This window comes from Xenopus tropicalis, chromosome 6, assembly GCF_000004195.4.
Source record: "Xenopus tropicalis strain Nigerian chromosome 6, UCB_Xtro_10.0, whole genome shotgun sequence".
NCBI classification, from domain to species: Eukaryota; Metazoa; Chordata; class Amphibia; order Anura; family Pipidae; genus Xenopus; species Xenopus tropicalis.
In genome coordinates this window covers 71,064,187-71,090,138 of record NC_030682.2, presented here as the reverse complement: position 1 = coordinate 71,090,138, position 25,952 = coordinate 71,064,187, and the positions used below count along the sequence as shown (strand labels likewise).

The 25,952-nt window shown below is 39.4% G+C and overlaps 1 protein-coding gene across 3 annotated transcripts in view; it reads left to right on the top strand.

Annotated features, from left to right (window-relative positions):
- The first annotated feature begins 111 nt into the window (after positions 1–111).
- Positions 112–25,952, top strand: part of dnah5 (dynein axonemal heavy chain 5) — a 251,633-nt gene continuing 225,792 nt past the window's right edge. For 2 of the 3 annotated variants that reach the window (XM_012965451.3, XM_031903687.1), the window contains exons 1-2: positions 113–381; positions 578–732. In XM_012965451.3, coding sequence (XP_012820905.2) covers positions 339–381; positions 578–732 — 198 coding nt within the window. In that variant the 5' untranslated portion in view covers positions 113–338. Of the gene's footprint in view, positions 382–577; positions 733–25,952 lie in introns of all 3 variants that reach the window. The other variant, XM_031903686.1, reaches the window with a different exon arrangement.

Sequence of the window (25,952 nt, the reverse complement as noted above, 5' to 3'; positions counted from 1 at the left end):
CTTTTTATAACATTATAAAAATGCTTTTTTAATGTATTTACAATCACATATATTGTCACAGAAATCACACATATATATTTAGATAACTAATGGTTGCGCTCAGGAAAGAGCTCATATTCTAAAAAAGTGCTTGGCAGCCAATGTGTCTATGTGGAAAATCGACTAGCAGTAAAAGGGTTAACTATAGATACTTGCTTTTCTTTCCTCCCATTGTTGATGCAACTACTGATTAGATTAGTGATTGGAACATCCCCTGACACCAAAACAGTTTCTAACAGTTGCAGAGAGAAGAAAGGAACAAAGGCACTGGTGGGGACGGGGGAGGGTGTGTGTGTGTGATGTCAGCACTGCCTGAGAGAGAGAGGATTCTATTTCTCCATGGTAACTACAAACAACAGTCTTTAATTCAAAACATGTCACAGAATACCACCGAGGGCAGTCACTAGGTCACAAACACAACTTGATCTTAGTGACATACAGTATACTGAATATTTTTTATACAATTACTTTTTTGGTTTATTTATTTAATTTGGTGTGGATATGTTTTAAAAAGTAAGTTGCAGCTCTGTTTACGTAGAAAGCATGGAAAACACAACTTCAGAAGACCATGGAATTATAACAATAAATCAGCTGAGCAGGAACCAGGGGAGACAGCAGAACTTAAGCAAGACAGGCTACAGGTACAGACCAGCCCAGCCTATTGCACCAGTGGAAAACATCAAAGAAATCCAGGTATGTAATATTCTGTTTAAATTACCACTTAGGAGAAATATCTGCATTTAAGTGAAGTTTAATGGACTAAAAGGATATATGAAACTGTGAGTACTGAACTGTGAATCTTTATTAATAATCATTTGAATAAAAATGAATTGTTATGCAATTTCTGTTTCCATTGAAAAAGGTGACTGCTGATTAATGAATACTGCTTTACGTTTATGAGTGGTTACATAAAGTATTATTTACAAATGGCTTGAACACAAGTAAAAGAGCGTTAAGGGGCACACAACATTGTTATTCACATTTGGGTCCAAGTCATAGATGTGCTCTGCACCCCACATAGGTTTAAAAGTATGTTATAAAGTGCAGAGCACAACAATATTGGGCCTAGTACTTATCGCTTATCTCTGATGGTACTGATGGAGCTCTAGCTCCAGGCTCCTTTATTAAATAACACAGACAAGATTTCTTCTGCTATCACCTATATCAATATATTTAGAACATTAAGACATTTTGTGCATACAGCTACTAAAAATGCCCACCCCCCTCCTTAAACAAAACAGGGGTTGTTTGTCCCTATATTATAATATCTTCAAGTTCGCTAACTGTGTCATGCTTTGTCTGGCCAATCCTTCACTCACTTTAATCTGTTTCAGTAACAATACTATTATTTCTTTAGACATTATTGTAGAGATTAAAGTGTTTACGAAAGTTCTGAAAAACTGTCTATACCGCATTAGCCAACACCCCTTATTTTCATGTGCTAAAATGAATACTGTACGCATGTTTACTAAAGTGCAATGTGACAAATTTGTCTTGCAATAAATAGCATTATTTACACAAACATAGCAGTTAATTTCAGAATGATTTCTTGTGAGTTTTTTGGTGCTCATTTAGGCCAAATGTATAATGACCTGCAAATGACCACGTTAATTATCAGTTTATATAAAATAGTATTTATTAGAAGTTTATAATATGTATAATTAAATGTAAAAATGGTCAATAAATTAATATTAGTAATCATTTTCACATATTAATTATAATAAACAAGATCCATGGATAGCTTATAAATTCTATCCTTATAAATGGTGCTTACTGATGTCATAAATTATAATCGGTGCTTAGTGATGCTATATCTGTCAGTTGGGTCAGCTGAACTTCGGAGTCACTTCATAGTTCCATGGTCTGTGTAAAAGCACTTGGCCTTTAGCCTCATTTTACAACAGGTGGTACATTATCTACTATATTATCAAGGAATTCACAAATAATGTATTTATAAATACCATTCTTTTTGCTGCTTTTGTTAGAAAAAACTGACATCTCTTCCACTGTACAAGAAAGTGGAAACAATTTTGCATTTATTTAGTGACAATTTGGTGATAGCCTTTACCAAACATGCTCATGTAACATGGATGCTAAAAGCAATTATATATATATGTGCACCAGAAAATCTAGTGTGTTCACAATAGTGTTCTTAGTTTAGTAACCAGCTCTGGATTTTTTTTCTGGCATTTTTTCGGACCACTATCACTATATATTGCACTTGGATGCTAACTGGAGGTTAGGGTTGAGTCTGGGAAGAGTTTTTGCAAGTGTAAGTTTTACGTGCAACTTGTTTTGCAAGGTTAAGGTTAGTGCCACACCTGGTAGATCACATCAGAAAGCAGTTAGGAGTGCAGGGGCGGATACTCGGCCTGCATTTATCAGCAGGCCCATTGCCCAATACTTCATTTATCCACAGGCCAAGAATCCACTTGGTGTGCCACTAGCCTAAAACTGCCAGGTATAGTTCCTTCAGAAATGCCTAAAAAATTCTAGAATTCTTAATCAGATGAGTTAGTGTAGCCAGCTTTAGGGGGGTAACCTCAGTTGCATATATGATAAATAAAAAAAAAGCACACATAACCCCCCTGCCCCCCCCTCAGGCTACTGCACGTTACTTGTAGCTAAATGCGACTGACCAGTGGATATGATGTACAGGCATAACAGGGCAAGATATGTATGTGGTTAGTATTTTATCCTTTTGCTTTGCAAATACATATTTCTTGTGTGCTGGCAGGCGCAAAGGGTCTCTCATATAAGTTACATTCTTTGGCATCCTTTGAATACTCTCTGCGTGTCGGCTTTTGCTGCAGGTGCAAACAGTCAGGGGTGATGTAAGCCCCCTCAGCCAAGTAGGGTTTTCATGTCAGTCTAGAGGTGCTACTATCACAGAATCGACCAAACAGCAGATATGGGACAAAAACATGTCTGCTGTTTGGGATCTCAATACAGTCCCCTGTGCCACCCACACATGTCTTTTTTTTAATTCAGGCAAGTTTATTGAGAAGATTTTACATCAGTTTCAGCATATATACATCACATTTATGAGGCAGAGTTACACAATATAGTAAGGTTTTAGTATATGACATGTTTTGCAGTAACAAAAGTTGCAACAGCATTTGAAAATACATTGTAACCTTCTCTTTTGTATGCATTTTCCTTACCCTTGTCATTTTTGACAAGGCACATAATACAGTTTACAAACATATTATCTTAAAATGCTTTAAGAAAATACAGCCGTTACTCTCTTAAGTGGATTTTTCTAGCCATTTTCCCCATATTTTTTCATGTTTTTTGGGAGCTCCTCTAGTTTTTTTTTTGTAACTTAAATTTTATGTGGTTTTGACAGCATTATTTTTTACATACAGTGTTTGTTTCTTCAAGATATAGCGCTATACATCGTATGATCAGTAACAGGTATCGTATGATGTAAAGTCAGGTCAGATTTTATACATGTAAATAAAATGAAGGGGGGGGGGGAGAAAATCCAGGGAGATAAACAAGTAAAATACAGTTGAAATAGTAACAGTTCTAGAATGTTTCCCAGAGGAGAGAGTCGGAATATATCCTTTGTTCCCTATTGTTACCCTATGTTCACTTATATGTTAATGCAGGTGGGATAATATCCCTTGTTACATAGGCCTGTTCCTATGGAGTGTATAATTTTGGGAAATAAAGTAGTCCCATTTTGACCATACTTTATCATGTTGCGGGGTTGTTCCCCTAAGTCTTGCTGTCATTTCTTCTAGCATTTTCATATTTTGTAGGTGGGATATGACCTCTCCTGTGCTAGGGGGTTCTAGGGACTGTGATCGACAGTCTAGCTGCCGTGTATATATAGTTCAGGAGCTTTTGCTCCGAATATGGGATATGTGGGTGGGGTAGGGCTAATAAAGCATTGGCGGCATCAATGGGAATGTCCCAAAAGAAAATCTTAGTAGCTATGCTCTTAATGTTCTTCCAAAATTCAGCCAATTTTGGGCATTGCCACATAATGTGGAGGAGAGTGCCCTCCTGTCCACATGCCCTCCAGCACATTGTTGAGGTGTCTGGGAATATTTTACTGAGCTTTACTGGAGTATGGTACCAGTTAAATATCATTTTATAAACACTCTCCTTTTGCCTTACACATGTTACATTCCTTCTTGGAGCTGAAAGGTTTCTTTAAGATGATTAAAAGTAACCATTGTCCCATTTTGCCATACGTCCCCTATCCTGAGGATTCCATAATTCATCCATATTGGCATTTCGTCTAGTTTAGCTACATGCGGAAACCAGTAGTTACACCATAAGGGGGTTTGTGGAAGGGTGTGCATTTATTCCCCACCAGCAAAGCTTGCATGTGGAAAAGAGTCTGATGATGCACCTCTTCCACCCAAGCAGCAAAGTGACTCATTTGAGCCGCTTAGTAGTATAAGTAAATATTGGGGAACGCTACTCCTCCCTTATCTTTATCTTTGGTGAGGGTAATCAGACTCAATCTAGGACAGGATTTAGCCCATATTATCTGGCGGAATATAACCTCTAGTTTAATAAAAAAAAAGCTTTTTGCTATTTGAAGGGGCGCTTGTAGTAGTACATAAGTCAATTTAGGTAAGAGAATCATTTTTATTAAATGGATTCTGCCCATTGGACCTAGTGTAAGTGATTCCCATGCTTTTACTTTGGCGAGTGTTTTTCCCATCAGGGGGTTTACATTGAGTTCATTGAAATCTGTTAAAGGTAGTTTCACTTTAATTCCCAAATATGTGAACTGGTTTTCAAGTGGAAATGGAAACTCCGGAGGGGCCTGGTGATCTGGGATTGGGTCTACTAGGAAGGTTATTGATTTTGTGGGGCTGGTGACCAGGCCAGAGATTTGTGCGAACTTTTCCATTAGGGAAAAGAGGTTTTGTGGAGATTTGGTCCAATCTCCTAGATAGACTAAGGTGTCATCTGCATATAATTGTAAGCGCTCTTCCCTGCCTCCAATATGCCAATCCTGTATACAGGTATGCTGCCGGATTGCTTGGGCAAAGGGCTCTATAGCCAATGCAAATAGGAGTGGGGACATTGGGCAACCTTGGCGCGTGCCTTGTTCCAGTGGAAATTTGTTAGATTTACTATCAAGGATGCTTTGTGTGAGTTATACATGAGTTGGACCCATTTAATATAATTTATGCCGAAATTAAATTGTACAAGCACCTGCCACATATATGGCCATTCCACCATATCAAAAGCTTTGGCTATATCCAGTGCTGCTATTGATATTTGACCCAGATTATCATGTTTTGTGGCAAGGTTTAAATAAAGTCTTCTAATATTAAGGGCCGTGGACTTGCCTGGCATAAATCCCGTTTGGTCCTCTGAGATGATGGTGCTAAGTACATTATTCACTCTAGCAGAGAGGACCTTTGCCAATATTTTTATATCCGCTGATAAGAGAGAGAGAGAACAATATGCATCCATTTGGGTTGGGTTTTTCCCAGGTTTATTTAACAATACTATAGTAGCCTCATACATGCAGGGGGGGAGAACACCTTCTTCTTTAGCACACGGTAGTGTTTTTAAAAGGTGGGGGCCGAGTATCTCTTTAAAGCGTTTATAGAATTCAATAGGGAGGCCGTCCGGACCTGTTGCTTTACGAGTTGGGGATGAGTCTATGGCTTCATACAATTCAGTGAGAGTAATGTCTTTTTTATAGTCCTCTGGAAGTCTAGGAAGAGCTAGGTTATTTAAGAATTCTTAAACTCTTTCAGTGTTGCTTATTTTAGATTGATAAATTTCATTGTAGAAACTTGTTAATAGGGAGGTTATAGCCTCAGGTTTAGTATGGTGAATGCCCTCTGAGTCTACCAGCTCTGTTATTACTGGAGGGGATGAATGTTGTTTTGCGAGGTATGCCAGTAATTTACCTGCATGTTCCCCTTGCTCAAAGAAGTGTGCAAAAAGTTGTTTCCTCTTTGATTTTAGCGTTAAGTAATTAGCATAGTTTGTTGTTGGGCAATTTTCAAGACCGTAAGATTTTGGTGGGAGGGGTTGTGTGAGGCCTTGATTTCAGCTAGTCGCACCTGATTTGCTAACTCATCTTGCTCTCTTGCTGAGTTACGTTTCACCGTGTTTATTTGAGTGTGAAAATTCCCCGCATATACGCTTGTACCCCTAGGAACCGGGTAGCTTTCAGGCATATTAATTCAGAAGATCTCTGCGCCGTTGGCGAAGTATCCTAGTAGTTGTCCAGATAGTGCAGTTTCCCATGTAGGACTAGTGGCCTCCAGATCTGTCGGTGCAAATAATTTGGCGCCATCAGCGAAGCATCCTAGCGGCATACCCGGATTTGGAACTTGTTAACTGTTAACTTCATTATCGCGCTGTTCTCGCAGCCTGCATTATCCTTTCGTGGAGTTTAGCAAAACTTTTTATGCATTTTGTTGTTTGCTAGCGTGAAGCCATGAAGTAGCCTCCTGTGGGGTGGTGAAGAAGTGGACCTTTCCCTCGACCATGATGCGCAGTTTGGCGGGATATAGCATGGCATACGTTATCTTCGCTTCTCTTAATGCTTTTTTAACTTCTGTGAATTTAGCACGTTGCCTTTGTACCTCCAGGGAGTTATCGGGGTATATAGCAATTTTGATATTTTCAAATGGTAGTTGGCCTTTGTTCCTTGCCAGTAGGAGAATTTTGTCCCTGTCCCTTGCGTTTAGTAGTCTGGCTATTAACGGGCGGGCGGGGGCACCCGGCGGAGGTGGCCGCATAGGGACCCTGTGGGCACGCTCCACTGAAAAGGTAGGTGTGAGTGAGTCACTCCCAAACATCTCACTAAGCCATTTCTGGATAAATGATTCTGGGGACTCACCCTCCGCACGTTCTGGGAATCCCAGCAGGCGAATGTTGTTACGCCTCAGATGATTTTCCAAGTCATCTGCTTTGCTTTGCCAGGTCTGAACTGCTGCTTGGAGGTCCCTTATTTGTGTCGGAAGGGGTCTGCTTACCTCCTCTAGGTCGCTGACACGCTGCTCTACTGCCACGCGGCCCTTTCTCTTATCTTTTGCATGTCGTGCTGGATGATGGATAGTTCCAACTTCACCTCGTCTAGCTATCAGCCCCGTGCATGCCTCTCTGCTGGATTTTATCTAGAAGAGTAAATCAGTTAGTATCGGCTCAGCGGGAGGTGCTGCGTTGGAGTCTGCTGGGATACTCTCCTGTTGCTCTGGCAGGGATTCAGCGCCATTTTGTTTCCCTTCACGTGAATATCTTTCAAGCTTTGCTGCAGCTTCTGCTGCTCGTCGTTGTGCTTTATTCTGCCCCATAAGTGCTCTCTGAGGCAGAGGATGCTGCTCTTGCTAAGTAGGCTGCGTGTTTGTTCTTTAAAAAGCTTTTTAGGTATCACTAATGGGACCCAGACTCTGGAGCTAAGCTGTTGTGCGTCCTCTCACATTGAGCTGGTAGCCACGCCCCCCACCCACACATGTCTAGTTCAACATTCTGCAAGGCTGGATGCCTCCATTGCTGCCCATGGCCCTCCTGCTTGGAAAAAAAAGGTTAGACTATTATACAAGTATTTTTACACACATATTTACATATATTTACACATATACAATACACATTTTAAAATTTTTTGGCTTTTTTATTTTGCACTTTTGCTCTGATTTGTATACTCATACACATAGTCACACAATGTTTGAATTGTACATGCATGCATAAACATTTGTTTTTTTTGAAGTGTGAATAATGGATCAGTTATTTTGACTAGGGATGCACCAAATCAATTATTTTTGGGTTCATCCAAACCCTGAATTCTTTGTGAAAGATTTGGCTAAATACGAAACCAAATATGAATCCTAATTTCGCAAATGCGAATTAGGCTACAGAAGGTTTCACAAACAAGTCAAAAGGGTTGAGGAGATCACCTCATATGTATGTAAATAAACCAAAGGGATTCTTGGAACACATTTCTTAAGGCTCCTAAAAAATCCCATTTACATGGGTTTATCCTATAGGCTAAATCTCACCCCCTGGGTTTTTGAAGCAAAAGCCAGGTTAATCAGATTCCCAACTACAGACTGGTTTCACCCTTCTTGAGGTTCATCAGTGTAGTGCAGGGTTTTCTGATCAGCTTAGGTAGAGCCAGGAGTGGGGATGCACAAACAAGTCAAAAGGGTTAAGGAGACCGCTTCATACATATGCAAATAAACCAAAGGGATTCTGGGAACAAATTTCTTAAGGCTCCTAAAAAAATCCATTTACATGGGTTTATCCTATAGGCTAAAGCTCACCAGGGTTAAAGGAACAGTAACACTAAAAAAATGAAAGAGCTTTAAAGTAATGAAAATATAATGTACTGTTGCCCTGCACTGGTAAAACTGGTGTGTTTGCTACAGTAACACTACTATAATTTATATAATACGCTGCTGTGTAGCCATGGGGGCAGCCATTCAAGCTAGAAAAAAGGAGAAAAGGCACAGGTTACATAGCAGATAACTAGTAGATAAGCCTCATATAATGGGGGTTTATCTGTTATCTGCTAAATAACCTGTGCCTTTTCTCCTTTGAATGGCTGCCTCCATGGCTACACAGCAGCTTATTTATATAAATTATAGTAGACTTTCTGAAGTAAACACACAACTTTTACCAGTGCAGGGCAGGAGCACATTATATTTTAGTTACTTTTATACACTTTCATTTTTTGGTGTTACTGTTCCTTTAAATAGAAGCATGCACTTCACGCTTACAAGTTTTTTGACTTTCGTGTTCACATAACCAAGAGTCACGTGATTTTAAGGATTCATATTTGGTTCGGCTGCATCCTGCTGAAAAGGCAGAATCTTCACCAATTCCCGAACCAAATCCTGGATGCTGTCAGATCAATTATTTCATTGATAAAGATTAAAGGACAATGTCTAATTCACTGGGGGTGATGAAATGTCACCTCCCGGTAAATTAAATTATCTTTTCCTCCGCCCTCTGCTACATTTTGGGAAAAATTGTACTGGGCTGGTACCTTTCTAAAGAATTGCCACATTGCCACCTTACCTATCTCTTTCCCTCTCTAACTTGCACATGTGCAATAGAGTAAACGTTTTACATTTTGCACTACTGCTCAGGCTCAACTCAAATTCTTAGCACAAATTCTTAGCACATCACTTCTATTAAAAATTACCTGGGCCAGTGCAGTTTTTACAAAAAGCCTTGGCCTTGCTATCTTTTTAGCTTATTAATGGATTGCACATTAAGATGATTTTTCTAATTTTAAACAGAAAAGCTTGATTCCTCTATCTTGATTTTTAACAATATATTATATAGGGTACAACATTTTGAGTACCAGGTATCAAAATATGCCAAAAGAAAGAATATTTCTATATCAAAAAACTTTAAAAAAGTGGCAACTTACAGATATTTAAAGGTACTTGAAGAAATTTAAGGTGTCTATTGTTGCCTAAAACATTAACTAGATATTGTAATAGGTTTTAACTAGTGTCTCTCCCGTTTCGCTCGCTTCACCATAAAATACGCGAAATGGCAAGAAAATTTGCAAAACGGCAAAAAATTCGGAAAACGCATTTTTCGCACAATTTTTTTTGTCGCCCGCGTCTATTTTATTGGCGAATTTTCACTGAAGTTTTGCAAAGCAATTCGCATTTGCCTGCCGAAAAAATTCACTCATCACTACTTTTAACATATAGGTGCAGTTTTTCATAGTGATAATGGAAAATATAATTTCAGGTATGGAGAGACTAGAAAGATTGTGGAAGCAACATTTCAAACCAATGGCATGAAAATAGCATGGTGTAGCATACCATTTAAATAAATGGTAGTTTAAGATAAATTATGCTTAAAGGACATGTAAAGCCTAAATTTGCCTATAATGTATATCAGTTCGGAACGTCTCCCCCACCCAAATGGCATTATTTGTACTGCATAGATCCCCTCCGTTTGCTAGCACCATCACATTAGCCTAAAGCAAATAGCAGCTTTCACTGGGTGGCCATTTTTCTTCTGATACATAATCAGATACATTTAAATCTGCAAACAGCATGCACACACAAAGACCCTTATTCAGCATATATTTCATCAAGAATACCGGCTCACACAGGCAAAACTGTCTTTGATAAAAGTTCTGCTTAGTTTAAGCTGAGCTCAGGAGAGAAAGTTAGGAGAAAAAAATTGAAGCAGACAGCTAGAGCTGAGTTTCTATGGGAACCAGCAATGCCATCTCTTTACTGGCTGCTAGACTGGAAGGCGTGTTTAGTAATCTGAGCTTAGAACAAATGAGCATGTCTAGCAAACCAGACGTCAAAGCAAATTCCCAAGGGGAGGGGGGGAGCAAATGGGTTACAGGGGGTGAAGGAAATCTAAGTGATTAAGGAGATGTTGCAGCCTTACTATTAACCTCTGGACAACCAGTGTGGCAAGTATCGAAAGATTTCAAAGAGTCTGTTCACTGATTCAATTTTTGTGTGTGGGGTTTACATGTCCTTTAATGTGAAGCCATAAAAAGTGATCTTGAAAATATTACAAAGGTAAAACAACATATTTTTTTTGTGTTAATGACCCAATTTAAATTCCCTGCCCTACTAACATTGAAATTACCAAATTAACATTGAAGTAAATTAAAAACAAATTGCGGTAATGCGGCTTAATCACAGATTCCAGATTCCAGTACAACAGATTCCAGATTCCAACAAAAACTTAGCCTCTTGCTTATAGAACACCCCAACACTTAATTTGGTGTACTCTACAATCTGTAGAAAGTTCCACCCATAAGGCTTTAGCACCCTCATTTTCCACTATCACTGTAGCGAAGAAAAGATCAGGCCAGTTCTCCAGAAACCCAAATTCCTCCTCCCTAAACCAATCTTTCAGTCATGCAATATTCTCCCTAAGCTCTTGCTGCCTTCTTGCTGCTCTTACAGTTTGGTATGTATGGTCCTTGCAACTGATTATTCTATCTACCTTCTTTATAATTGAATGCCCTATAACTAAGGCATGTGCCTTTCCTTCCTAGCACTCATTCCCCCACCTGTGTTAGAGAAATTGCCCCCCCCAGGGTCCTCAGAGAATCATTCTGTTCCATACATGCTAGTTCAGAGTCCTTCCCTGCATCTGCATCCAAATTGCAGAATCTGTTGTTTTGGACAAGCTGTGGACCAACCATTCTGTCCCCTACTTCCGCTCTTACTTGTGACAAACCACTTTCAATTAAAACTGACTTTTTAAAACATTTTTACGTAAATAACATGTAGGTTATTACCATTTTAAAATAGATACTAAAATGTGAGTTTGTGTCTCACATTATCTGCATTTTTTACAGGTTGTAAAAAGATGCTCAGACATGCAAATCCTTAAAATCACACGAGTTTTCGTTTCATAAGCACGGAACCAATTACACCCATTTCCTATTTTTGCACTTTTGTGAATTCCCACAAAGATTTCTAAAGATAGTACATTTAGTACTACAATTAGTAAGCCTTATGGCACATAGGGCTTGGGATCCAATTTTTACAGTCTGTGTTTTGAATGTAGGTGCAGAAAAGCGGTTCCACTGTCCTCTGCATTTGTGTGTAACTGAACTTATAGGCAGCATTTGCCTGTGTGCAGAAGCACTGGGTATATTCGAAAATGCATACTTTTTACAATGAAATTTGTTCTGTGTGTACACAGCATGACACTGTGCCTGTCAGTTCAGATACACACAGGAGCAGATTGCCTTTTCTCTGCGTGCAGTAAATGAGGATCCTCTGCCCTGTGTGCCATTACCCTTAGGCTGATGCCCACGGAGCATGTTAGGCCATTCTATAACATACTAAAAGTAAACCTGAAGGTGAACCACCCCTCCCTTTAAAGCTAAAATAGTGGAAAATGTCTTCCAAAGACAAAAGGAACTAAGAGTGCAACAAAAAACAAAAATAGGCCGAAACATTAAAAGGAAATGGTAAACAAGTATCATTAGCACAACCTACAAGGTTACAATTTAAATGATAAATTAGTCTGGTTGCTAGGGTAAATTGAAACCTAGCAATCAGATAGCTGCCAAAATACTAAACCATTGAGCTTCTGAACTAAAAAGCTAAGAATTAAAAAACAACAACAAATAAAAAATAAGGATTAAATGTAAATTTTGTTAGAATATCACTGTTTGATAACAGATAGGTGAACTATCTCTTTAACATCTATACAAAAATCTTACACCAGATTCATATTGGTTTAAGTTTAAAGGATCCCATAGCTGTCCTCCATATTCATAAAAATGGCATTTGGAAACAACAGCTTTAGGGCAAAGGCACACAAGGCAGATTGTCAGCCTGAATGCTGTGAATACATCCAGCAGCTCAGAAGCTCCCTAGTCCATAAAAGCCACACAGTCTCTCAGACAAAAATGGACAAACAAGAGTCTTGATCACTTTCCCTTTTAGGACACGATATGTCCCAATCTCCAATGGTTGGCAGGATAATAGCTAGTTACCTCATCCACCTGCAAGAATAGACCCTTTCTCAGGACACATCTGCATCTTGTGTTTCCTTCACACCCACCTACAGAATCCAGTTCCAAGTTCAGTGGTTAACTTTTAGGCTGCTGGGCCATTAGCAGCCCAGCCAGTTCTTCACAAGGAGGCCCCCCCACTGGTACACACTATATCCAGCTGGCAACGTGTTGTGGACTTAGGTGCGCATACTGGGGTTAAAAGGGTATAGCTGGGGTCTATTCTTGCTGAATTGTTATAGTTACTGCGGTATCATCTCCTGTTACTGTTTACCATTTTACTAAAAATTAGAATAGATTGAAACTTAACAAAGAAATATTATTGAATTTATATTGACTTTAAGGCTAATGCCACACATAGGGGCTGATTTACTAACCCACGAATCCGACCCGAATTGGAAAAGTTCCGACTTGAAAACGAACATTTTGCGACTTTTTCGTATGTTTTGCGATTTTTTCGGCGTCTTTACGAATTTTTCGTTACCAATACGATTTTTGCGTAAAAACGCGAGTTTTTCGTAGCCTTTACGAAAGTTGCGTAAAATCTTGCGCTTTTTCCGTAGCGTTAAAACTTACGTGAAAAGTTGCGCCTTTTTCGTAGCGTTAAAACTTAAAAGGTGCGAAGTTTCGCGTAAGTTTTAACGCTACGAAAAAAGCGCAAGATTTTATGCAACTTTCGTAATGGCTACGAAAAACTCGCGTTTTTACGCAAAAATCGTATTGGTAACGAAAAATTCGTAAAGACGCCGAAAAAATCGCAAAATACCGATCTTTACGAAAAAAACGCAATCGGACTCATTTCGACCCGTTCGTGGGTTAGTAAATGTGCCCCATAGTGTAGGTAGTATATTCTTGGCAAGCTGAAAAACGTTTGCCGAGAATACGCTAAGTATGCTTCAAAATCCTCCTACCTGTGTCTGCACCCGATAGCATTGAATATGCTTGGGTGGAGGCACATGTGGCCAATTCCACCAAAAAACGCGAGACTTTGCATTTTCAGCGGATATCGACTACATGTGCCTGCATCCGAGCGTATTCAGTGCTATTGGGTGCAGGCACAGGTAGGAGGATTTTGAAGCGTACGTAGCATATTCTCAGCAGAATTCAGCGTTTTCTAACAACCACCTGATATGTTTGCTGTATACTAAATCCACATTCTAATTAGCATTTTATTGAGTTTCAGCTGCATAGACTCCAATATTGCTTGCAGCATATTGGACAATGAATTATATAGAGTTGAAAAAAGACAAGAGCCCATCAAGTTCAACCCTTCCAAGTGAATCCCAGCTCACATGCAAACCTATTCTGACCTATCTATACACTCATACATAACTATATATACCAACATTAATACTAGTTGTATTTTAGTTTAACAATAGCTTTGGATACTATGCTTGTTCAAGAAATCATTCAGGCCCCTCTTAAAGGCATTAATAGAATATGGCATTACAACATCACTAGGAAGGGCATTCCACAACTTCACTTCCCTCACTGTGAAAATCCATCTACACTGCTTCAAATTAAAGTTTTGTTCCTCCAATTTTAAGGGGTGGGCCAAGTGCAGTCCCATTAAGGATAACTTGGCCAGTCTCTCTTCATAACTGAGACATTCCATACCCTTTATCAGCTTAGTTGCCCTTCTCTGGACCCTCTCTAATTCAATAATGTCCCGTTTGAGCACTGGAGACCAAAACTGAACAGCATATTCTAGATGGGGCCTTATCAGCACTCTGTAAAAGGGAAGAATAACACCCTCCTTCTGTGAATCTATACCCCTTTTAATACAGCTCAAAACCTTGTTTGCCCTTGCAGCTGCTGCCTGGCATTGCTTTGCTACAGCCAAGTTTATTATCTACAAGGACTCCAAGATCCTTCTCCATTATGGATTTGCCTAGTGCAGTCCCATTAAGGGTATTAGTGACTTGCGCATTTTTACATCCCAGGTGCATGACCTTACATTTATCCACATTAAATCTCATCTGCCACTTAGCCGCCCAGATTGCCAGTTGGTCAAGATCCTGCTGCAAGGATGCCACATCCTGGATAGAACTGACTGGATTGCAGAGTTTTGTGTCATCTGCAAACACTGATACATTACTTATAATATTCTCTATAATATCCCTAAGTCATTTATGAACAAGTTAAACAAAAGTGGACCCAGTACAGAACCCTGAGGGACCCCACTGAGAACCTTACTCCAAGTAGAGAATGTACCATTAACAACCACCCTCTGTACTCGATCCTGTAGCCAGTTTTCTATCGATGTGCAAATGACTTCACTAAGACCAATAGACCTTAGTTTAGAAAGCAGTCGTTTGTGGGGAACAGTATCAAATGCTTTGGCAAAATCCAAATAGATCACAATGACTACACCCCCACTGTCCAGCTTCTTACTAACCTCATCATAAAAAGCAATTAAAATGGTCTGACAAGACCTGTCCTTCTAAAAGCCATGCTGATTACTGCTCATAATGCCATTCTCCAGTACATAATTTTGTATGTGATCCCTTAACAAGCCTTCAAATAACTTGCCCACCACGGATGTTAAACTTAAAGGCCTATAATTGACAGGCTGAGATCTTACTCCCTTTTTAAATATAGGAATGACATGAGCCTTCTTCCAATACATAGGTACCATACCAGAAGAAAAAGAGTCTGAGAATATCAGAAACTGAGGCCACTGTAAAACTGACCCTAGCTCTTTCAGTACCCAAGGGTGATTCCATCTGACCCTGGTGCTTTGTTCACATTAATCTTGTGTAAACCTTTAAGAACCATATCCTGTATCATCCACTGACAAGTTGGGGCTGAGGCAACAGTTCAGCTATTGGGTGGGACTTGCACTCTGTATACATAGAAGAAAAAAACAGGTTTAGTACATCTGGCTTTTCTGTATCTGCTGTAACCATATTGTTACTATAAATCAATGGGGCCACACCCTCAACCTGCATCTTTTTACTATTAATATACTTAAAAAACTTTTTTGGGTTAGTTTTGGCCTCTGCCGCAATGCACTCCTCATTTTCTATCTTTGCCTTCCGGATTGCTGTTTTACAACACTTGTTATAGTGTTTATATTCATTAAACGCAGCTTCTGTCCCCTCTGAGTTATATTTCTTAAAAGCTTTCTTTTTTTTCCCTATTAATCATTTAATATCATTTGGAATGACAACCATTTCTGCTCTGTGTTTTTAGCAGAAAACATAATGCCCCAATCTATGCTCTGAAGCACTGCCCTTTTTTTAAATTCAGGGTCTTTGTTGCCCCAGTTTATAATTGTTTTCTGCACCAAATATCAAATGAAATAACATTATGGTCACTATTACCAAGGGGTTCAACCACTTGCACATTTGCTATACATTCTGGGTCATTGGAGATCACTAGATCCGATATAGCATGGTTCCTGGTTGGCTCTTTAACAACCTGTGACATAAAGTTGTCATGCAACAAGTTTATAAACTTGTTCCCATTTACTGTCCTGGCAGGACTATTGCTTCAGTCAATATCAGGATAATTAAAATGCCCCATTATTATCACTTGTCACAAACTAGGTACAGCGCAGTTATTAAGAAAAGACAATAATAGTTTGTAATACTGGTGCAAATTTAAACAAGGTAGGTAGACTCAAGAGACATCTGAAAAAAAGAAAGACATTTTTTTAAAAAACACATGTTGAACTTCAGCGAACCTGGCCTGTACCCCAAAACAATAACACACAATAGACAACAAAACAAAAAACAGAAATCATAAATAAAAAGAGGAAAATCAATATACCCATAAGATACTTTGTAGAGCCAAAAAGCTCTCCACTCTGCTTCCTTTCTAAGCAAGAGAGTGTTCCTATCAATCCCCCCACCTGAGGGGAACACTTGTTCTACACCCATTATTTTTAAAGAGGATACATTGTGTTGATGTTCCCTACAATGTCGTACCAGTGGTGTTAATCCTTTACCTACTTTAATCACACTTCTATGTTTTAGAAATCTATCCTTTAAAGGAGAAGGAAAGGTAAAAATTAAGTAAGCTTTATTAGAAAGGTATATGTAAATACAGCCATAAGCACTTACAGTAATGCTACACTGAGTCCTCTATCAAAAGAAACACAGGATTTCTTGTCTCTTTTTTTGTAAACATGATGTTCCAGTGTCTGACTTCCTCTCTCAGAAATATCCTTAAAGGACAATGAAAGGTTAATATAAATTAAAAGTAAGTCTAAAGGCATTCTTTTTAAGTACTTACTGCATATCTAAATTCCTAGATTCCTGCTTGCTTCTCTGAGATATGGTGCTGGCAGCCTACAGCAGTGTGAAGACTACAGTGACATCACTGAAATCTCTCTCCCCTTCCTGTAGGCTGCCAGCGGCAGCCTTCCTATTCTCTAAGCATGTGTGTAACTTGATCCTGTCTGCTGTTCTGAGCTACACATGCCCACCAGCCAATCAGAAGCGGATCTGGCAGTGGGGAGGGGGGGAGGGAATAAAACACATGTGCAGTATAAAGCAAGGAGGGAAAGGAAGGGAGAATACCTTTTTAGAGATGGCTGCCTATTCTAGAAAATGTGAAGTAAGTGTGACTGAGTAAATCTTTGATTAGGTGAGCCAAAAGAGTGGCGTTATTACTAAACAATAGGAGGACTATTGGGCAGTATGCTTTTTAAATTTTGACTTGCATTCTCCTTTAATTCCCGTGGCCAGAGTCTGCGCAGTTCTCATCTCTATCCCCTCTCCTGCTCCCCCTCCCATGAGAATGCAAAGAGCTCCCTCCCTCCTCCCTTAGGAATGTGTGATTTGAGCTATAATGGCTAGACTGCAGGCAGAAAGCTACTTAAAATGGCAGTTGCTATCTTAAGCAAATGGACAAAGCTTGTAAAGCTGTTTACTCAGGTATGGCAATGATTTCTGCAGAATAAATATATTGTTCTAGGTGGCACTAATGTGGCAAATCTATTGGCAATAAAATGCCAAAATGATTTTCCTTCTTCTTTAATTTTTTTTTGCCACAGAATCACTCACTGCACCCCCCACCCCATGCATAGTTTAAAATCTCCTCCAACCCTCTAGCCATCTTCTCCACCAAAGCATCATCATTAAGGTGCAGACCATTCCTGGAAAAGAGCCAGTAGCCAACTGAAAAATCAGCCCAGTTCTCCAGAAACCCAAAGCCCTCCTCCTTACACCAATCTCAAACAAGCTGTAAACCAACTGTGAGAATGACCACATTTAAAATTTAAACCAATAACATTCAAAGGATGAAATCTGATTGGCTGTTGGCGACTCCATCCAATTTTTTAACCTTTAACTTTAGTCCCCCAGTGTGAAAAGCCATCTAACAAATAACACCTTTTTATTTATGTGTGGCTTCAAAGTTCTAACATTGGGAGCAGTTTAAATTTCGTATTAAAGTCAATTGGTGAAATCTGATTGGCTGTTGTTGGCTCCTCCCACATTGGGTCATCCAAAACATGTCTCTGTTTCATCCAGGGTGACCTCATGATTATGTTACTCAAGTTTCATAAGTGTAGCTGCAAAGCTGTAAGAGTGACAGCAGCAGTTTGAAAATCTTCCCTGTTAAAGTCAATAGAAAATTTGGGGTGTTCGGAATGGTGCCACAAAAAGATGGGGGGCGGGATCGCTTAGAAAAGTGCAAGCAACTTTCCCCACTATAGGACTAAGAAGTGTGGAGAGTTTGGGTGCTGTAGGAGGAGCACTAAGAATAAGAAGATTAAGAACTAGAAAGGGAAGTTTGAGAACAAACTTCATGTTGGTTTACAAAAAGTGAAGTCACTGAATTAAATCTGATTGGCTGTTTTTGGCTCCACCCAGCTTTTCTAACCTTGGACCACAGTTATATAGTAAAAACCACTGTGCAAAGTTTGGGGACTTTTGTTGTTTTAATAGTGTCTGAATGGCAGCAATTTAAATTTTCCCACTGAAAGTCAATGAGTAACATCTAATTGGCGGTTGATGGCTCCACTCACTGCAGTTACCCAGTGACTAACTGCAAAGTTTAGGGACCCTAGGATTATTAGTTAAAGAATGGCAGCAGTTTAAATTTAAACAAGTAGAAGTCAATTGGTGAATTGTGGTTGGTGGGTGTGCCCACTTATTCTCACCCAGTGACAAACTGTGCAAAGCTTGGGCACCCTGGCATAAATAGTGTGATAATGACAGCATTTTATATTGAAGCCAATAAAATTCAGTGGATGAAATCTGATTGGCTATTAGTGGCCCAGCCCACTTTTCCTATTTTTGAACTGCAGTCCCCCAGTAACTAACTCTGCAAAGTTTTGGGACTGACAGCATTTTACATTTCACCATTGAAATGTCATTGGCTGTTGGTGGCCCCGCCCTCTTTTTCTAACTTTGAACCACAAATACCCAGTGACTAACTTTGCAAAGTTTAGCACCACTAGAATTAATACTTAAATAATTGCATCAGTTAAAATATAAACCAATGAAATTTAATGGGTGGAAATAGATTGACTGTTGGTGGCTCTGCTCCCTTTTCATAACCTTTAACCTTAGTCTCCCAGTGGGCAACTGTGAAACGTTTGGGTACACATGACACTTGTGAGAATGGCAGCACTTTAAATTTTCCCATTAAAATTAATTAAATTAATCTGATTGGCTGTCTGTGGCTCCACTCATTTTTTTGAAACCTTGGACTTGGGAGGCTGTGTTTATTTAGCTACCCCTAAGGAAATTCCTATCTTAACCTTGCTAGCAGTGGTAATAACCGGCTTAATTGAGCGTGCTGTGTAGGAGCGCCGTATTATAGTTATAGGGCTCTACTACATACTTTGAGGTTTAACCCCGTGGGTATTCAGTTTTAGTAAGCGCTGCATCTCTCTAGTGTTTGCATCACTTAAAGAATATGATTAACTAGTACAACACAGTGCACCTTATAAATAAAAAAAACTATTTCTCCTGGCTGAATGTTCTGGCTAGATATAGCAGGACCTGAGTAAGCCTATAGTAACTGCCATATGTTTATACTGTATCTAACTTTGAATTATGAGAACACTATTTTAACTGTGAGTCTGATATACTTCTCTCTCATCTTGTATGTAATGAATTAGGTACCAGACTTTAATTGATTGAACAACTGATTAGCCATAATGTGTTTTAATATTTTAAAGTTTTTTAATGAATTAAGATCCTGATTCTAATAGATTTAGTAGCTTAACGGTCACACCACTCCATGATTCTAATTGATTAAGTGATTTATCAGCCACAATATTTTCTATTTACCCTAATAATCCACTCTCTGTTTGATTATCTATTGATAATAGTATTGACTGACGTTGTAAATATCTTAGTTACATAGTTACATAGGGTTGAAAAAAGACCAGTGTCCATCAAGTTCAACCCATCCAAGTAAACCCAGCACACCTAACCCACACCTACCAATCTATACACTCACATACATAAACTATAAATACAACCACTAGTACTAACTGTAGATATTAGTATCACTATAGCCTTGGATATTCTGATTGTTCAAGAACTCATCCAGGCCCCTCTTAAAGGCATTAACAGAATCTGTCATTACCACATCTCTAGGAAGGGCATTCCACAACCTCACTGCCCTCACCATGAAAAACCACCTACGCTGCTTCAAATGGAAGCTCCGTTCCTCTAATCTAAAGGGGTGACCTCTGGTGCGTTGATTGTTTTTATGGGAAAAAAGAACATCCCCCATCTGCCTATAATCCCCTCTAATGTACTTGTACAGAGTAATCATGTCCCCTCGCAAGCGCCTCTTTTACAGAGAAAACAACCTCAACCTCGACAGTCTCACCTCATAGTTTAAATCTTCCATCCCCTTAACCAGTTTAGTTGCACGTCTCTACACTCTCTCCAGCTCATTAATATCCCTCTTAAGGACTGGAGCCCAAAACTGCACTGCATTGCATACTCAAGGTGAGGCCTTACCAGGGACCTATAAAGGGGCCCTTTTTTATACAAGACAGCACTTTATTTGCTTTAGTAGCCACAGAATGACACTGCCTGGAATTAGACAACTTGTTATCAACAAAAACCCCTAGATCCTTCTCCATTAAGGATACCCCCAACACACTACCATTCAGTAGATAGTTCGCGTTTATATTATTTCTACCAAAGTGCATAACTTTGCACTTATCAACATTGAACCTCATTTTCCAGTTTGCTGCCCAGTTTTCTAATTTTGTCAAATCGCTCTGCAAAGCGACAGCATCCTATGGAACTTATAGTATTGTACAATTTTGTGTCATCAGCAAAAATAGAAACAGTACTCTCTATGCCCTCCTCCAGGTCATTAATAAACAAGTTAAAAAGCAAAGGACCAAGGACTGACCCCTGCGGTACTCCACTAACCACACTGGTCCAATTAGAAAATGTTCCATTTACCACTACTCTTTGTACTCTATCCTTCAGCCAGTTCTCTATCCAATTACAAATATTATGTTCTAGGCCAATATTCCTTAATTTGATCATTAACCTTCTGTGAGGTACTGTAACAAACGCTTTAGCAAAGTCCAAGTTTATGACATCAACTGCCATTCCAGCATCGAGGTTCCTACTCACCTCCTCATAAAAGGCGACTAAATTAGTCTGGCAAGATCTGTTACGCATAAAACCATGCTGGCACAAACTTATAGTATTGTGAAGTGCAATGTATTCAAGTACCCTATCCCTTATTACCCCTTCCAAAAGTTTTCCTACTACTGATGTCAGACTAACAGGCCTATAGTTTTTAGGCTGAGAACGGGATCCCTTTTTAAATAACGGCACCACATTAGCAATCCGCCAGTCTCTCGGCACCATGCCAGACCTCAATGAATCCTGAAAAATTAAGTGAAGAGGTTTGGCAATCACAGTGCTCAGCTCATTTAATACCCTGGGATGAATCCCATCAGGCCCTGGACCTTTGTTTACCTTTACATGTTCAAGTCTCTTTTGAATTTCCTCCCAAGTGACCCATGCGTCAGTAGCTAAATTACTAGAACTGGGCATATTAAAAAGGAAGCCTTCATTATCTGGCTCCTCAGATGTATAGACAGATGAAAAATAAGAGTTCAAAATTTCAGCTTTTTCCCCATTCTCATCAACCAACTTACCCCCCCGTGATAATAAGGTTCCCACCCCTTCTTGCTTCATTTCTTTACTATTCACATAATTAAAATATAATTTTGGATTCCTAGCTGCAATATCCCTTTCCATCTCTATTTTAGCTTGCCTGATAGCTTTTTTGCATGCTTTATTTGCTTCCTTGTACCTGATGAAAGTTTCTGCTGTCCCAGCTACCTTGAATGCTTTAAAAGCATGTCTTTTCTTACCAACCTCGACACTAACACCTTCATTCAGCCATAAAGGTTTTGCTTTGCGATGCCTCTCCTTGCTTACAAGGGGGATATACTGTTGTGTATACCTGCAAAGCAATGTTTTAAAGATGTTCCATTTTCCTTCTGTGTCTAACCCCATGAAAAGCCTTTCCCAGTTGACACATTGCAGAGATGCCCTTATACTGGCAAAGTCTGCACGTCTAAAATCGAGCGTTTTAGTTACTCCCTTATATCAGCATTATATGCAGCATTATCTCAAAGGAGACCATGTTGTGATCACTGTTCCCCAAATGCTCACCCACACAAATGTTAGAGATGAGTTCATCATTATTAGAATTCACCAGGTCCAAAATAGAATCATTCCTAGAATCTTCTCCTATTTAATGTGTAAAATAGAAAACATGCACTTTGGTTTTATTTTTACTTGTATTTATATTGTATGAAGTAGATGTTATTGTGTTTTTTACCATTCATTGATTGTGGAAATAAATTGATTGATTTTATCATAAGTAGTGATTTGTGAGCGCCAACTCTTAGGGGTTAATTTTGGAAGCACTTCACGGATTAGATAGAGGAAGGCAGCTCGGAGACACATAATTCTTTTTTCTTCTTCGTCCCTTCCATGTCAGTACGCATGGGCAGTATTGCCCCCACAGCTAGGAGGTAGGACCTATATACCAAAGCCAATCAAAATTAGCCCTTACCTATAAGACCATGTGACTTCCTCCTCACCACTGTTTTTAGCATCTGTTGATATTATTATTCCCACCCCTTATTTTTTAGGGGCATGGCTTGGTACATCCCATGCGTACTGACATGGAAGGGACGAAGAAGAAAATGAGAATTTAACTTACCTCTTATCGTAAATTCCATTTCTTCTAGTCCCGACATGTCAGTACGGGGTTTCCCATCCCAATTATTTGCTTCTTGTATTGCTTGGCAAATGTATAACAGTGGTGAGGAGGAAGTCACATGGTCTTATAGGTAAGGGCTAATTTTGATTGGCTTTGGTATATAGGTCCTACCTCCTAGCTGTGGGGGCAATACTGCCCATGCGTACTGACATGTCGGGACTAGAAGAAATGGAATTTACGATAAGAGGTAAGTTAAATTCTCATTTTCACAACTGAGAAGTTAAGTGGTGGGGTTTTTCACCTTTTTTTTTTCTTCTTCTCACTGTTCTTCTAACAGTAGTAAATTCACTTTGACACTTTTAGAGCACGGATAAGGTTTGCACATATTGTCACCCAGTGACTAACTCTGCAACTCTAAGCGGGATCGCTTAGAAAAGCAACACAAGCAACCTCCGCTATAGGACGAAGAAGTAAGGAGAGTCTGGGTGTTATTTCCCTAAAACTGTAGGAGGAGTAGCGTTTAGAAAATGGGGGGCGCTAAGAATAAAAAAAAGAATTAAAAGATTAAAGGAGAAGGAAAGGTAAAAAACGAAGTAAGCTTTATCAGAAAGGTCTATGCAAATACAGCCATAAGCACTCACAGAAACAAGTTCTCTATCAAAAGAAACAGGATTTCCTTTCTCCTTCCTTGTCTCTGTAATTCCTGTGCCAGAGTCTGCACAGCTCTGTCCTCTCTCCTGCTCCCCCCTCCCTCAAGAATGCTAAGAACTCCCTCCCCCCCCTTAGGAATGTGTGATCTGAGCCATTCATCAGGAAGCTTCTTCATAGTCTTACAAACTGCACATGTACAGGGGTCTTGGTGCAGGAGTGTAGCATTATGGGAATTCTCTTCACAAAGTTTTTTTTTTTCTATGAGGCTTCTGATCATCTGAACAGGTGAAATATGGGGAGACTTAAGGGCACTATTGAGAGAACTAAAGGTATGCCTGCAGCTTGAGATTAACTCATTATTAGTCTTTCCTTCTCCTTTAACCCTTTCACTGCCAGCCGTTTTGTACAAAACAGAACTACTGCCAGACAGTTTTTGACCATTTTGCACTGTATCACTTTAGGGGCTTTTTCTCGGGGGGAATTTTAGTTTACCCAGGAAAACCATATATCATTTTTTTTCAGGACAACCTAAGCTTTTCAAATATGGTAGAATTTTTTTTTTTTTAATTCCAATTCTGTAACAAGATATAGGCTTCTAAATGTCTAAAAAATTTAAAAAAAAAAAATATTTTCCATAATATAAACACATACACCAGAAACAAAAATTAGTTATGCATGAAAATACAACTGAATTGGAAAGTCCCATGTCTCCTGAACGTGCCAATACCAAATATATATAGTTTTATGGAAATTTCTCACTTGTATAGGTCAAAAACTCAGCAAGTTTACTCAGGAGTAAACTACCAAATTTCCAAAACTCTGCTCCAGAAAGCTGCATAATTTAGATTTCAAGGCCAAAAATTCCACTAAGGGCTCTGGCACACGGGGAGATTAGTCGCCCGTGACAAATCTCCCTGTTCGTGGGAGACTAATCTCCCCGAATTGCCATCCCACCCGCAAAAATGTAAATCGCCGGTGGGATGGCATACGCGGCGGCACGATTTCAGTGAAAACGCAAAAGTTGCCTTGAGAGGAAACTTTAAAGCGGGCGACTAATCTCCCCGTGTGCCAGAGCCCTAACAGAAGGTTTATCCCAGAAAATTATACATTTTTAGAAAGAACAGATTCTGGGGAATCCAGAATAGGTAGAACTGTATATGTATAGGTTTACCTAAGTATGTGGCATGTAGGGGCCCCAATGTGAATATACCCCCATATGATCTGTCATTTCTGTTGTTTCAGCTTCTGCAAAATCAACACATTTACATCATCTTGTGTGGGAAAAAGCTAGTAAAAAGTACACTCACCCCAGAAAGTCATATATTTTTGGAAAGTTCCCCCGAATCTAAAATGTGTACCCATGTCTTTCTACTCTAAGTACCAAGCCGCAAAGCTTTCCTAAAGTTGGCAACTTTGATAACATTTCCAAAAATCCTCTCAAAGCTTCCAGTTTGAGACATCTTATCTTCCACGTATCATTAGGTCCCAAGATAAAACACCCTGAATTTGAACGCCAGGACAAAACTGAACAGTTTGATGCCTAATATGTATAGGTTTACCTAAGTATGTGGCATGTAGGGGCCCCAATGTGAACATTCCCCCCATATGATCTGTCATTTCAGCTCCTGCAAAATCAACACATTTACATGATTTTTGTGGGATAATGCTACAAAATAGTAAGCTCACTACAGGAAGCTATATATTTTTAGAAAGTACACATTCCCCTGAATCTAAAATGAGAACCCATGTCTTTCTACTCTAAAGTAACATGCCGCAAAGCTTTCCTAAGTTTGACGATTTTTATGACATTTCCAAAAATCACCTCAAAACTTCCACTATGCGGCATCTTATTTTCTACAGGTCATAAGATACCAATATAAAACACCATAAATATGAACCCCAGAGGTCTACTGAACAGTTTGATGCCCACTGTACATATGTTTACAAAGCACATGGCACTGAGAGAACCCCCAAATATACTTTGGCTTACCTTTACCTAATTCATAAACACATGGCAGTTTTATGAGGGGTAGAAGCTGCAGAAATGTAGGGTGACCTCTAAAAACCATATATTTTTGGAAAGTACACATTCTGACAAATCGAACATGGGTAAAGAAGACTTTCTACACCAAAGTACCAATCTGGAAAGCTTTCCTAAAGTTAATGGTTTTTATGACTTTTCTGAAAAACCCTAAAATGGTTGAAATTTGCCACATTTATCTTACAACATTTCTTACATATAATGACACATCACCCTAAATATTAATGCCAGCAGTCTACTGAACAGTTTGATGCCCAATATGCAAAGATTTACCAAAGTATGTGGTGTACAGAGGCACCCAAATCAAAATAGATAAAAAAAACCTGTGTAAGTGTGTGTATTAGGCAAATAATGAGCACTTACCAGTAGAAAGTCTCAGGATCGCAGGCAGGGGTCCTCTCTGAAGTCCTTGCAGCACAGGAAGTGCATGGGTGGTGCAGGGGGGGGGGCAAGCAGCAGGGGAAGACACAGGACAAGCAGCAGACGCGATGTGATCGCAAAAGCCACCAGCGCAGAGAGAATTGCATTAGTACCAATAACGTAGGTACTACGTTGTTGGCACATAACTACTTTTTTTTAAAA